The 15278-nt window shown below is 54.0% G+C and overlaps 2 protein-coding genes across 2 annotated transcripts in view; both read right to left on the reverse strand.

Moving 5' to 3' along the window:
- Kpnb1 (karyopherin (importin) beta 1) overlaps positions 1-825 on the reverse strand; it is a 32611-nt gene extending 31786 nt beyond the window's left edge. The window contains exons 1-2 of the mRNA XM_005394271.2: positions 172-825; positions 25-83 (exon numbers count right to left, since the gene is read on the reverse strand). Coding sequence (XP_005394328.1) covers positions 25-83; positions 172-211 — 99 coding nt within the window. The 5' untranslated portion in view covers positions 212-825. The remainder of the gene's footprint in view (positions 1-24; positions 84-171) is intronic.
- A 13365-nt stretch (positions 826-14190) lies between these two features.
- Positions 14191-15278, reverse strand: part of Npepps (aminopeptidase puromycin sensitive) — a gene marked incomplete at its 5' end in the record, with an annotated part of 70020 nt that continues 68932 nt past the window's right edge. The window contains 1 exon segment of the mRNA XM_005394269.2: positions 14191-15278.

The following is a 15278-nucleotide window of genomic DNA, read 5'->3' on the forward strand; positions in this document are numbered from 1 at the left end:
CGGGGCGCGGCGCGGCGCACGCACCAGGTTCTCCACCGCTGCGCGCTCCAGGAACTTCTGCGCCGCCTCCAGCTCCAGCCGATCTGGGGGGAAAGCGGGCCCGGAGCGGGGTCAGGGGCGGCCCCCGCGCCCCGCGCTCACCTCGGCCCGACCCCCGACCCCGCGTCCTACCCGGAGACACGGTCTTCTCGAGAATGGTGATCAGCTCCATGGCGGAGGTGGCGACGCGGCTCCTCCCTGGACAGCGGCCCGGCCTCTCCCGGCGGCGGCTCCGACTGGGGGTGGGGGTTGGGGGTCGGGTGGGAAGGGAGGGCGGGGTGGGGGGCGGGGGTCACCACAAGCCCATTCACCGGCTCCCTCGGGGCGGGCGCTCGGGCTCCCCTCCTCTCTCCTCTGTCTTCCGCCCTCTTGAGCTGCTGCTGGCGGCGCGGCGGCTGCTTCTCTGGCGGCGGGGGAGGGACCCCGGGGGCAGCTAGGAGCGCGACTGGTGCTCGGGCGGCGGAGGGAGAAAGAAGGGAGGCAGTAAGTGAGCGGCGGCTCGCAGGCGGGGAGAGAGAGGGCGGGAGGAAGGCGGAGGGATATTCGGGCCGGACCTCTCCGCGGCTGCACCGCGCTCCACAGCGATTGGTTGCGGCCGTGGCCACGCGGAATCCCCAATTGGCCAGTCGGCTAGCGTTGAAGGGCCGCCCTGCGCCCATTCGCCCGCGGGTTTCAAGGCCCCGGGTTGGCTAGGCGGGCAGAGGGATGGGGCGCGCGGATTGGCCGGAGGAAGGGACCTTGGGGTGGGGCAGGTGAGGACCGCCCGATGATTGGGTGGGTCTACTAAGGGCCTTGCGCTCCGACCGGCTGAGCGCGAGGAGGGAGGTGGGCCGGAGGTAAGGCTCTGCGCTCTCGTGATTGGCCGGCGTCCTGGACGTTGATAGGTCAGGGTGCCCGGGAGAACTGAGGAGAGGAGTTCGGGGTCGGGGCGCGCCAAAGCGGGAGGCGCCCTGCCGCTTTCTGAGCCTGGCGCGGGGCACGCCGGGACGCGCCCGGGAAAGGGCGGAGCTGAGCGCCGACCGCAGTCGGGTCGGCGGCCGTCGCTCGCGCGGCGTGCGGAGCGCGGTTTCGCGGGCCTGCGCGGGGGAGGGGCCGTTCCGAGCTGGGGCCGCGCCCACAGGAAGCGACTGAATGGCGAGGCCGGCTGGGTGCGGAGCTGTCGGCTGGAAGGACCTTGGAGAGCACGTGATTCAACCGCCAGCGTGCGGTGCGGACGCTGACGCCCAGAGAGGGTATGCAGCCGGCCCGAGGTCACACAGCCCGCCGGTGACCGGGTCGGGCCGGAGCGGAGGGTCCGGGGTCCTCGTGATAGCAAAGCCCGGCGTAGTGGGTTTGGACCCCTTAGCAGGTGCCCGATGGAGCAGAAGTGACTCACGCCCCCGCCCCGGCTTTCGTGTAAAGGCACAGTCTTGACCCAGAAAGAACGTAGAGACAAAAAGGATCGTGGTTTATGGTCTTTTTTTCAGTCCTCAGCTCTGGGTACTCATGAAAACCTGCTTTTTGGGTTTTTTTTGTTTTGTTTTGTTTTGTTTTGTTTTGAGGCAGGGTCTCGCTAGCTCAGGCTGCCCTCGGACTCGCTCGTTGACCCTCCTCTCTCAGCCTCCTGAGTGCTGGGATTAGGCGACACCACACCCAGAAAAAGCTATTTTTAATGCAAGTAAAGAAAAACGTGCCTGTAGTTGAACTTCCTTGAACTTCCCGAAGCAGGTACATGGGCTCAGGGGAAGAAGTTCCTGGGCTGTTGACACGTCCGGCGCACTGTTCCAGGGTTAGGTGGATGCGGCTGGTGCACAGAGCTCCCAACTGTGCTGAGCGTGTGAAGTAATCGCCCAGCCTCAGCCACTCTGGGAAGGCCCGGCAGGAAATCCGACTTTGCTGAGGGCGGGGAACTCCAGCATTACGCAAGAAGGCTTGGCCGGCTACCTTTGATGCTCTTTCCCGGCCAGAGATAACCTCACAGCCTGTGGCTAGACGTGTCGGGACATCATTCCTCACACCGTCTTGTCACCTGTCCATTTCCTGGGTCTTAACGGCTCCCTTACTGCGAAGGAGTGTGTGTAACTGCGTCGGACATCAGTGAGGGCTGTCAGTGCAGATCCACAGCACGGCTGACCCGCGCGGGTCCCCAAGCCGTCTTTCACTTGCCCTGCAGCAGCTCCTGGGCCACCTCTTCTGCCTTGGCCCTGGTCAGGATCACACCCGTGAGGGCAAATAGATTTTGTTTTCTCAGGCACTGGGGTTCAACTCGGGGCCTGGCATGTGCTAAGCCAGCACTGCCCCCGAGCTGTATCCCTCCCCTTTTTAAATTTTGAGATAGGCTCACAAGCCCCAGGTTGGACTTGAACTTGCAATTCTCTTGCCTCAGCCCCCAGAGTGCTGGGATTATAGAGGTGTGCCACCACGACACCCGGCTGCAAATGGGTTATTAAAGTAGCTGAGCGGGGCGTGGTGGTACACACCTGTAATCCCAGCCCTCAGGAGGCTGAGGCAGGAGGACCCTTGAGAGTTTGAGGCCAGCCTGGGCTGCATAGGGCGACCCTGTCTCAAAAAGACAAAAAAAAAAAAAGATGCAAGGAGGTTAACGTTGGACAACAAACATCAGATCCTTATGGAAAACCAAAATGAAAGGACTTTGCAGTTGACCTGAGGTATACTGATGGGGCTGGTTAGCTCCTACCAAGAGTGTTCCCGCCTGATGCTGACCTCCAGAGTTTCCAGAGGGCACCGCACACAGCTTGGGCATCGAGCGCAGACACCAGCCAGGGACCGCCTGAGCTGTGCCAGCTCCCTGGGTCCTGGGTTTCCATGATTTACTTTCTGCAGTGCCTGCTGGGGCCAACAGCTGTGCCTCCCTCAGGGCTTGCTGCGGGGTTCATGCAGGGAGTGCCAGGAACACTGCCTGGGGTTACACGTGCGTTGCTGGGCCCCATTTAATACGTATTTTGTGCTGAACTAGTAGTTCCTGGTCCTTGTCTGATTAGGGACATAGACTTTAATCAGCTAATCTCACAAGTGTAAAGTTGTGCACGGCGGTGCACACTCGTCATCCCAGCACTCCGGAGGCTAAAGCAGGGGATCGCTGGGAGTTTTGAGGGCAGCCTGACTAGATCGAGAGACCTGCCTCCAGTTCTGACTTTAAAGAGAAGAGGCTGGATTTCAGTCTTACTCTGCCGTCCCTGCTGTTTGATCATCGAAAGCAGCCTGACCTTTGTATGAGAGCGGGGAGAACCACTGCCCACGCTGGGAATTCTGTGCCTCAGCAGGAGCCCCTTAGGGAAGGTGCACAGCGCTCCCCAGTCCCAAGACATCTCAAAGCCAGCGGACAGGGAAGGAGGGGCTCAACCCTGGGGTTCACCGGCATGGCCCAGAGGGGGCATGGGGTAAACGTGGCGCCCAGAAGACCCGAGTCACCAGCGTGGGAACAGGATGGATTGCATTTGTGTGTCAATGCAACGCTTCTTCCAAACGCTTGAGGAAAGAGAACATTCAGACAAAAGTGGCGAGATTGACTTCACTTCCAACGCCCAGTCCCAGGGCCTTCACACGGAGCTACCTTGCCCTTTCCTTTATTTATTTGTTTGTTTATTTGTTTGTTTATTTAGAGACAGAGTTTCCAAATTGCCCAGGCAGGGCTTGAACTTGGGATCCTCCTGTCTCAACCTCCAGAACACTGGGATTATGGCACCACCACCACACCCAGCTGGTTCTGGACCGGAAAAGCCGATTGCATTTCAGACTCTGTCTCGTTTGGCACCCAGCTCGCTCACTGTCACTTCCTCCATTTATTTAATCTCCCTGGACTCGTCGCCCTGCTCCTGGAGTGTGTTGACACTGTCACTTCCTCTCTGACCCGTGGGCTTGACTACATACCCCGCTCCCTGAGTCTATTGCAGTTCTCCAGCTGGGCTGGGCTGTGGCTCAGTGGTACAGGGCTTTCCTTGTGTGCTGGATGGTGGTGCACACCTGATCGAAATACCTGGGAGGCTGAGGCAGGAGGATCACTGCAACTTGAAGGCCAGCCTGAACCACATAGGGAGTTCCTGTCTCAAAAGAAACACAACAGAAACCCTTCCTCTGTCCCCACCTCTTCCTTTGCCCATCACACTCCAGCCTTCTCTCTGTTCCTTACGCCAGGACCTCGGTATTCCCTGCTCTCCCACTGGTGGTCGCTTGGCCAGCTCTATGTCGTTACTCCTGTTTCTGTCCAGGTGTCACTTCAGAGAGGGCTTCCCTGAGCCCCGGTGAGCCTAAGGCAGCGCCTGCTCCTTGTTTGTGTGCGCTCAGAAGCCTGGGCCTGTGAGGAAGGGCCTGGTGTGTCTCTTGGCTGCACAGACGGCCTGCACAGTAGGTGCTTCAGAGACACAGCAGGCAGACAGCTGAACAGCATGACCTGTGGCTTCGAGAGTGACTCCAGCCCTGTAAAAGGCATGCTGGCTCTGTCTGTCCACGATCTTCCACCTGGGCCCCAGGAGCGACCGTGCCCCCCGGCCCCCAGAGCTGGGGGAAGCACTTGCCCCAACCCTGGCCCTGCCCCCTACTAGAATCTCCTCCTTTGTCCTCTCTGCCCTGCAGACTACCTGTGAATGTTTTTGTTCAACTCCATTGATTTTTGGGTACTCAATACCCCACAGAGCATTTCTAGTACAACAGGAATGTGCCAGGCATGATAGTGTATTCCTGTCATCCCTGCACTTGGGAGGCTGAGACGGGAGGATTGCTATTAATTTGAGGACAGCCCGGGCTACATAGTGAGTTTAAGGCCAGCCCAGGCTACATAGTGAGACCCTGTCTCCAAAAACCAAAATAAATAAATAATAAAAAATGGATCGACATAGCCAGGCATGGTGCTGCACGCCTATGATCCCAGCACTAGGAGGCTGAGGCAGGAGGATCATCAAGAGTTCCAGGTCACCCTGGGCAACAAAGTGAGCTCAAGTCCAGCCTGAACTGCACGAGATCCTGTCTCAAAAAGACAAAAAAAAAAGTTGATCCACATATATTTCATGAGAATCACAAAGCCTGGGGCTGAGGATTTAGCTCAGTGGCACAGCGCCTACCTGGCAGGTGTGAGATTGTGAGTTCGATTCCCAGTACCAAAAAAAAAAAATCATGAAGCCTGGTGTGGTGGTACAAACTTGTAACCTAGCACTCAGGAGGCTGAGGCAGGAGAATCACCATGAGTTCAAGATCAGCCTTAGCTACATAGTTCAAGCCTGAACTGCATAGTGAGACCCAGTCTCAAAAAATGACCAAAACAAAACAAGGATAGAGATGTAGCACAGGACTCCTGGGTTCAATTCCCAGAACTTGAGAAAGGAACAAGCTGATTGGCATATGGTCTTTGGATTGCGTGATTTGCACATAAACCGTGTATTGGCACCTGAGACAGGAGGGTCATAGGTTCAAGGCCAGCCTGAACAACTTGGCTAGATTGTCTCAAAATAAAATGGGCCGCGAATATAGGTCAGTGACAGAACCACTTTTAGGTGGTTCAACCTCAATACGAAAAAGAAAGTAAATACTTTCAGGTATGGAGACTGCATACATGAAACATGAATTCAAAGACAGAGCATTAGGAGCCAGGCATGGTGGCACACACCTGTAATCCCAGCACTCAGGAGACAGGCAGGAAGATCCCCATGAGTTTGAGGGCAGCCTGGACTACATAGTGAGACTATCTCAGAAAACAAAAAACAATTATAAAAAGCTCAAGCACAGTGTGGGCAATATGATGACTTAGCAAGACCTTGCCTCAAAAAAAAACCAGCTGGGGTGGGGACACATACCTGTAATCCAAACACTTGGGAAGCTGAGGCTGGATCTCCGCAAGTTCAAGGCCAGCCTGGGCTACATAGTGAGACATTGTCTCAAAAAACCAAAAAAAAACGGCATGGTGGTACATACCTGTAACCCCAGCACTTGAGAGGCTGAGGCAGCAGGATCATTGTGAGTTCATGGCCAGCCTGGGCTACAAAGTAAGTTAAGACCAGTCTGAACTGCATAGGGAAACTCTATCAAAAAGACCAAAAAAGGGGCTGGGGATTTAGCTCAGCAGCACAGCGCCTGCCTGGCAAGCACAAGGTTGTGAGTTCGATTCCCAGTACCGGAAGAAAACCAAAAAAAAAAAAAAGACTATCCCTTCCGGGTGACACTCCTGTGGCTCGCCTCCTCTCACCAGACCCTACCACCCAACAGCATACTCAGTCCCCTCTCACTCCAGTCATTTCCCAAACAGGTAAGACCGGGGGGACATTTTAGTTCTAAGCTATAACCAGAGCTGGGTGTGGTGGTGCACACCTGTCATCCCAGCACTCGGGAAGCTGAGGCGGGAGGATAGTTGTAAATTCGAGGCCAGCCTGAGCTACAAAGCAGGGAGTGCAAGGCCAGCCTGAACTGCATAGTGAGACCCTGTCTCAAAAAAAAAAAAAAAGAAAAAACAAAACATTCTGTTCCTGGCCCTGGAAAGATTCATGTCATCTCATTATGCAAAATACATTTAGTCCATCTCTAAGAGTTGCCAAAGTCTTAATAATTCTAGAACTGCTGAAAAGATTAGTCTCTAACCAGCCGTGGTGGTGCACACCTGTAATCCTAGCACTCTGGAGGCTTTGGCAGGAGGATTGATGCTAGTTCAAGACCGGCCTGGGCACAAAGTGAGCCTAAGATCAGCCTGAACTGCATAGCGAGACCCTGTCTTGAAAAGACCAAAAAAAAAAAAGAAGCCAGGAGAGCAAATATTAAATCCTGTAGCTTCACGTCCAGCACCAGTGGCAAATTGTGTGAAATGTGAATTCCGAAGGGTATGGACAGACCCACCCTATGGCCTACAGGTTATAGCCCTCTTGGTGTCTCTCCTGGGCTGCCTCTCCCTGCAGCTTTCCTCACCAGACATTCCACACACCCAGGACCTCTTAACTGCTCAGGGGCTTCACCGCACTTTTGGCCTCACTCAGCTTCATGGGTTGCCATCTCAGGTACACTGCCTAGCTTCTCAGGCCTTCTGTAAGATCTGGGTGGATGCCTATATAACCTCACCACTCTTGTGTTCTGCATGCCTGAAAACCAGCACCATTTAGTTGATGCCAAGATCTACTGACAGTGAAAGCAATAGCCTGTCCCCCTGGACCATGGTTGCAGCAGATTCTAATTGCCTAGATGGCTGAACTCAAGGGAACACGTCCCTCAGCATTCCTGCATGAGCTAGGCTCCCTGGTACTCTCTTCAAAGCAAAAGTTTTCATTTTTGCAACTTTGAGCTTGTGATGAGTGGGGGTCTTGCTGATGCCTGAGATGCCTTCAAGACTTTTTTCTGTTAACTTGATGCAAACTACTTGGTTTCTTTTTAAGGGTAATGTAATGGAAACCACTACCAAGCAGCTCTGAGCAGGACTGAAATTAACCAGTTGGCTTTCCATGTTTTCTTATGAGTCACTGGTCCCTGCTGAGGCCCATAAGGGTGGGTGAAGTCTTGACGCCTCAAAGGACAAGATAAGGCCACAGCTAAGGACACCTGCCTCCAACCTCTATTAAAGATAAAGACTAGCTGCAGGCATCTCACTCCTGGGTGAAGACCTTCCTGGAGATAACATAGTTCTCCTAAATTAAGATAATGTCTTACTTGGAGAAGCTCTTGAGTGGACTTCCAAGGTCCTTGAATGGTGCTGCCGGTCAAGGCAGAGTCCGCCTTTCTTCAGTATTCCCCACCTTGTTTTGATAACTAAATAAATATGGCTGTTTATCTGGGCGTGGTGGCGCACACCTGTAACCCCAGCACTCGGGAGGCTGAGGTGGGAGGGTCATTGCAAGTTTGAGACCAGCCTGGGCTACAAAGTGAGCTCAAGGCCAGCCTGAACTGCATAGCAAGACCCTGTCTCAAAAAGACAAAAAATAAGGGGCTGGGGATTTAGCTCAGTGGCACAGCACTTGCCTGGCAAGCACGAGGTCATGAGTTCGATTCCCATATCGGTGTTGGGGGGCAAAAATATAAATAAATAAATTAATATGGCTGCTCAGAGAAGATCTTGGTCTTAAACTTGAGAATCGAGAATTCTGTGAGAAGGTTTTTGATCCTCCTGGAGCCCTGAAATCATTCCAATTGTCTCATTTATTTAAGCCTTCACTGTCCACTCATTCAGGAAATTGCAGTCCTGATCAGTCTGCAATAACTAAGGGATAATACTAACGTGATAGTAATGCTTTTAGCAGTCACACGCTCCATGGCCCCAGTTTTGCAGCCAAGTCCTTTCTGCCTAAGCTGAGGTTACAGGTGACTGCCACTAAGCCTGTAGATTTGAATCCAAGCTGATCCTTAACACATTATACTAGACTTTTTAAATTTTATTTTATTTATTTTATTTTTTTTGTCTTTTTGAGACAGGGTCTCACTATGCAGTTCAGGCTGGCCTTGAGCTCACTTTGTAGCCCAGGCTGGTCTCGAATTTGCAATGATCCTCCTACCTCAGCCTCCTGAGTGCTGGGATTACAGGTGTGTGCCATCACGCCTGGCCATACCAGACATTTATACTGGACATTTTCGTCTAGTTTTGTGTTCATTTTCCCCACTGGACCACAAGAATCCAAAGATGGGCTTTTCTTTCATCTGTAAAGTTTTGTTTTGTTTTGTTCTTGTCTTTTTAGACAGGGTCTTGCTATGCAGTTCAGGCTGGCCTTGAGCTCACTTTGTAACCCAGGCTGGTCTTGAACTCACAATGATCCTCCTGCCGCAGCCTCCTGAGTGCTGGGATTACAGGCATGCGCCCCCATGCCTGGTTCATCTGTAAGGTTTTGGCACAAAATTTGGCTTCTTTTTTTTTTAAATCTAAGACTTGTTGAGTCACCGAAGAACCTATAGTTGGAGATAATGACCACACCTAATATTGCCAGAGCATTTTGCTCCATTGCATACACTGTTTTCCTGCTGGCCCTGCACTGAGGGTGCTGTTTGGATTCCAGCTCTTCTTGCTGCTCTATAGGAAGCCTGAGTTCTAGAAATGGCCTCACTTGAGTCACATGAGTGAGTACGGCATCTCTGTTGTGATCCTCCTGCCTCAGCCTTCTGATGCTGGATTACAGGTGTGTACACACCTCAACTGGCTTTTTTTTTCTTTTTTTTAATTGTAAAAAATAAAACAAAGGCAGGTGTGATATCACATGCCTGCAATCCCAACAATGAGGCCAGCCTGGGCTATATAGTGAGACGCTGTCTCAGCAACAAAAATAAAAACTACACATAATGTAAAATTTACTTTTTTTTTTTCTTGAGATAGGGTCTCGCCACATAATCCAGGCTGGCCTCGAGCTCTCAGTGATCCTCCTGCCTCAGCCTCCTGAGGGCCGGAGTGACAGACATGCACACCACGCCTGGTTGAAATGCTTTTGCTTTTTAAATGCTGTGATTTAAGTTTTCTAAAAGACTAAAGAATGTAGGGCCTGGGGCCAGAGCTCCGCGGTCGAGCTCTTGCCTAGCTTGTGCAGGGCCTTGGGTTTCAACCCGAGTGCAAAAAAGGCCAGCAAGCCCCACGAGGGCCCAGGGAGACCCGCGAGTCCCTGCGCTGCCCTGGAGCGGCTCCGGTCCCCAGGGGGCGCAGTGCGGCCATCGGGTCTCAGCCGTGCGCCACGTCCGCCCCCGGGCTCGGGGACGGGTGTGCCCAAGCGGACCGTGGTCCGGTGCTCCTGGAGGGCTCCGCGTAGGTGGCTGCAGTCACATGCACAGTCCCCGCGGCCCTGTGGGGGCGCTGATGGACCGCGGTGCCTTTTCCCTCAAACCTCACCTGGGTGCCAGGGATTGCGCCGCCGCGGACAGCTCCCAGCTCCGGGACGGGTGCTCCTAAGGTCCTTCCCTTACAGGGCAGGGTCTTCAACATCTCTCTCCCTGTCGAGGCCTCGCCCAGCTCTCCGGTGCAGATTTGTCCCCGTCGCCATCTCAGTCTCTGCCTCCCTCTCCTCCTCCGCTCCTTCCTCCTTCTCCCCTCCCCCTCTCCCTTGCCTCCTTCCTCTATTTTTTTTTTTTTTTTTAAAGACAGGGTCTCCCTATGCAGTTCAGGCTGGCCTTGAACTCAATTATGTAGCCCAGGCTGGCCTCCAAGTCAAGTGATCCTCCTGCCTCTGCCTCCCAAGTGCTGGGATAACAGGTGTGTGCTACCACAGCATGCTGGACCTTTTTTTTCAGGGGAGGTGTTGAGACAGGGTCTCACTGTGTAGCTATGTAGCTGGCCTTGAACTCTCTGTAGTCCAGGCTGGTCTCAAACTTGAGGCGGTCCTGTTGCCTCAGCCTCTCTTACTGGGATTAGTCTATTTTATTTATTTATTTAATATTTTGCATAACTGGGGATAAGCCCAGAGCTTTCACGATGAGCCGCACCCCAATTATTTTGAGACAGTGTTATGGTTCAGATCTAACGAGTCCCCCCAAATGCTCATGTGTGTGAAAGGCACTGTGGCCCACAGTTTGCTGCTCGGGGGCGCAGCCTGGGTAGAGGTGGGTGAGGCGGGTGACTGGTGTGACCTGGAAGCCTATGTTCTTGTCTTGCCTCCTGCCTTTTCTCTCTGCTTCCTGCCTGCCCTGGGGTGGACATCTGTGCCCTGCCCAGGCCCTGCCCGCCTTGGAGCCAGGCACCTGGGACTGACTCCTGAAAACCACAAGCCAAAATAAGCCCCCGTCCCTTTAACCTGAGTGTGTCAGGTGTTGTGTAGCAGTGCAGAGGAGCTGAGGAAAGCGACTAAGACCCAGGGTCTCTCCAAATTGCTAAGTAACCCAGGATGGGTGACGTGTGATCCTCTGACCTCACCTCCCGAAGTACTGGGGTTACAGGTGTGCACCACCACGCCCAGCTTCTCTTATTTTTAATTCCAGCGCTGGGGACTGAACCCAGGAGCACTGAGCTACATCCTCAGCCATTTTTAATTTTTTATTTTTTGGTCTTTTTGAGACAGGGTCTCGCTATGCAATTCAGGATGGCCTTGAGCTCACTTTGTAACCCAGGCTGGTCTTGAACTCACAACAATCCTCCTGCCTCAGCCTCCCGAGTGCTGGGATTACAGGCATGCGTCATCACGCCCGGCCATTTTTATTTTTTCACCTTTTCATTTTAAGTCACGGTCTCACTAAATTGCCCAGCCTGGTCTTGAACTGGTGACCTTCCTGCCTCAGCCTTCTGAGCAGCCAGGATTCCAGGCATGGGATACCCGGCCAGCTTCGCTAGTTGGCGGCTATTCATTCTTAGGGTCTCAGCTTTATATCATTTCTTTAGGGAGCTTTTCCTGAACAGTCCGGCTACTTTGGACTCCCGGACACGTTTGAGTAGCACCTTGTGCTTCCCACTCCAAAGCCTCATCAGAGTGAAACTTACACAACCTGGGTTGGTTCGGCTCAACAGGAAAGCGCTTCCCTGAGTGAGTGAGGCCCTGGGTTCAATCCCAGCCCCCCGCTCCTCCCACACTTCGGTCTCTGCCTCAGAACAGAAGGGGCCCCGAGTCCGTCCTCCAGGACTGCAGCACACACCTGGCACCGCAGCAAGCTGTGAGCTTGTGTCCTGTCCCTCGGAGACAGGAGAAAGGGCTGGTACTCTGCCCGCCGGCCGTCTCTGTGCTGCTCCTGTGTGCCAATGGTCTGAGGCACTTTGTCCAGCAGCCTACAGGCTTGGGCAAGGACAGCCAGAGGTGACAAGGACATTTCTGGTTTGGTTTGGGATTTTTGGAGACGGCCTCCCGCCTCAGCCTCCTCAGTGCTGGGATTGCTAGCGTGCGCCACCACGCCCAGACAACAGGGAACTTCAAGCTCCCCAGAGGATTCCTAGGTCAGGTCCTTCGTGGGGTCAGTGCATATGCAGGTCATAGGTAGCTGCGTGGGGCACGGCAACCCACGGTGTGAGCCCCGTCACACCGTCCTCACGCGTGCCTGTCACGCCGCTGGTTCACACCAGGCTGGAAACGGGAGGCAGCAGCACACACTTGCCAGCACAGCTGTGTCCACTGCAGGCTTTGCGACTTTGGGGTGTGTGTGTGTGTGGCGGCACAATCGCAGCACCTGGGAGGCTGAGGCAGGAGGATTGCAGCAAGTTTGAGGACAGCCTGGGCTACACAGTGAGACCCGGTCTGAAAACAAACAAGATAACTGGGGGATGTAAGAGGACGGAGGAAAATGAGAGTTTCGAGGGCAAGGGCCCTACAGTGGGCCTCAGGGGTACCGGAGGCCGGGTGTGGGCCTGGGCTCAGGGAGGGCCTGCTGGTGGCTATAGGAGGGGTTGTGGGGGGCCAGTGTACCCCAAGAGCTTCCAAGGAGCTTCTCATACCACATGGGAGTGTTGAACGGGGGGGACCCAAGGGAGAGCCGGATGGGGGGCATGCCCCCTGGAGCAGGCGCAGGAGGGGGTGTTCTGGGCGGTGGCTATGGTGGCACTGGGTGTCCTAAGCCCTGAGGGCCGTGGTTCACCAGCTGCATCCGTGATCAGCAATCTCGGGCCAGGTTCCCGAGTCAGCCCCCCATGCAGGTTTGTGGTGCGAGCCGATGCCCTTTACACGTTCGATCTTGCTCAGCATCTTTACCCATCCTCAGTGTCACCTCCCTCACCCTGGGAGCCAGCAGCGACCCTGTCCTGGGAGCATGAGCACAGGCCTCTGGCCCGGCCCGGGAACAGCTACCTAAGCACTGGCCCTTCTCAGCTCGGTCCCCACACACCATGGCACCTGCTTCCATCATGAGGCCACCTCTTGCCCGCCTGGGTCTGCCTGAGCCTCCCTGTGTGGACGACGTGGTCATGTGCGTGGACACAGGATTTGGAGGCTGGGAAGTCCAGGCTACACACTGCTTCAGAAAGTTATTTGCTGTAAAACAAATTTACCTAAGTTTCTGGACCTTTTTCATTTATAAAATGGGTATATTACTTATGATAGCGAGTTATTTTGTAAGAGAATTTCTTTTAAAAATCTGATACAGGGCCACGTGTAGCGCACACATGTAATCCTGGCACTCCAGGAGGCTGAGGCAGGAGGACCACAAGTCTGAGCCAGGCCAGGGCAATCCAATGACTGTCTTAGTCACTTTCTCCTGAGACGTACTACCCAGCACCCGTAATTTAAAGATTTATTTTGGCTTGCAGTTGGTAGAGGCTTCAGTCCACAGTTGATGGCTCCAGGGCGGAAGTGGCACGGTGGCAGGGCCTGGCTGGAGAGAAGCTGCTCAGCTCTCAGTACAAGGAAAGAGGCGCAAGGGAGGGTGGCTGGAGAACCGCCCAGGTCACACCAGGCCCAGGCCTCGCCCACCATGGTCACCTTTTCCTGCCCCACCTACGAGCATAGGAGGCTGTGGTGGAGGGAACATCTAGATGGAGCCACAGCAGGGACCCAGCAAGACCCTGTAGCTCAGTGGCCCGGGGTTCAACCTCCAGTACCGGGGAACTCCAACACAGAAGCACACAGATGGGGGCAGCAGTGGCAAACCTATGGCACGCGTGCCGCAGCCAGCTGTTTGTCATCATCGAAAGCTCTAAAAGGTTCGCCATCACTGGGTTAAGCCCCAAAGTGTTCGGGTGACAGTACCCATGCCAGGCAAGGAGTCAGTAGCAAACAGGACCTGCACGGAGGGAGGTTGCTTGCGAAGCCGTGGGCAGAGCTCGTAGAGGCCAGCAGGGTAATGGGCAACCCGCAGGGAGGAGCGGAGCCGCGGCCCCGCCTCAGCCAGGGCACCGGGCGCCCCGCTGCCTCACGCCCTGTGCCTCCGCCAGTAGCCGCCAGTCTACAGCTACTTTGCGCGGGACCCCAGTGCTCTTTCTTTTCTGCTCAAATTCTGTTCGTTAAGCTGTTTTTTTGTTTTGTTTTGTTTTTGGAGACAGGGTCTTGCTGTGCAGTTCAGGCTGGTCTTGAGCTCACTTTGTAGCTGAGGCTGGTCTCGAAATCACAACAATCCTCCTGCCTCAGCCTCCCACGTGCTGGGACTACAGGCGTGCGCCACCATGCCCGGCTTTCTATTCGTTAAGAATTCAGGAATTTAAAAAAAAAAAAAATTAAAAAAGAAATAACTACTTTTACTTCAAAAAAAAAGTCAGGAATTGGACTTCCTTTTAAATTCAGAAAACCCTATGGTGGTAAAACCCATAACCGTGCTGACGGGAATATTTTGGATCTCTTATCCAAGAGAATAAAAGAAATCAGGACATAATTTCACATTGACATTTTTATTAACGCCAACTTTTTTAATTATTATTTTTAAAACAATAGCACAAAAATGTTTCCAGGAAGCAGTCTCACAATCTGATGGCCTTCCGCAATACAGTTAAGCCACACCAAATATGAATTCGTTAATAACACAAAAAAGGTTTTTTTTTTTTTTTTTTTTTTAAAGAAAAATAAGGAAAACAGAAAGGCGGGCGAGGAGGGGAGGAGGCAGGGTCGCGCCCCGGCCGGGCTCGCAGCGGCCTCCAGCGCGCAGGCGCCGCGCTGGGCCAGGCGGGGCGCGGGGAGGGCCCTGGCGGGCGGCGCAGCCCAGCAACCGCTTTAGAACGCGCGGGCTGCGCCTCTCCACGTCTACTGTCTCACCTACACGCAATCCAGGGCTCTGAGCGTCATCTTTAGAAAGGAAAATAACGTGTATCAGGCTGTTATGTAACGTGGCTATGAAAGGCGCTTCCTTATTCTCATCTCTAAGAAGGACACCGGGGCGGGAGCGGGGAGAACTAAAGGGAGGAAAACCCGAACAGGGCAGGGCCGTTATTCTTTAAAACGTTTTTCTTTGTTGGCCAAGGGGTCACACAGAAGGGAGGCAAGGAGGGAAACTACAGTCCTTGGTTCAGCCTGGGCTGTGCAGCAAAGCTGTCTTCCCGGTCCGGCCCCACGCCAAGGAGACGCGCGCCGCCCGCTCCCGCGGACCCTCCTCGGCGGCGCCTCCCGCGGGTTAGAAACGGACGTCTGTCAGGAACGGGAGAGTGTTAAATACTTTTTACCACTGACAAGGCTTCAGGAAGTTTCACAGTTTCATTATGCTCTATTTTATTACTATCATATTTACATTTTAATTTTTATTTTATTTTTTGCTCAATTGCTGATTTGCCTTTTTCAATAGAATTTAATTCTGGAGTGTGAGCAGGAACCAGTTAACTACATTCATCGTCCGACCCCCACTGCTTCCGTCTCAAAGAAGACTCGAGTTCTTGGCATGTGACTCCGCTCGCAGGCGGCTCCCCTCTGCCCGTGCCCACGCGGCCGGCGGGGAGCGGGACCCGGTGGCGCGGCGGCCGGGCTCCGGGC

Source organism: Chinchilla lanigera, unplaced genomic scaffold (assembly GCF_000276665.1).
Source record: "Chinchilla lanigera isolate Chin_1 unplaced genomic scaffold, ChiLan1.0 scaffold00050, whole genome shotgun sequence".
Lineage (NCBI taxonomy): Eukaryota > Metazoa > Chordata > Mammalia > Rodentia > Chinchillidae > Chinchilla > Chinchilla lanigera.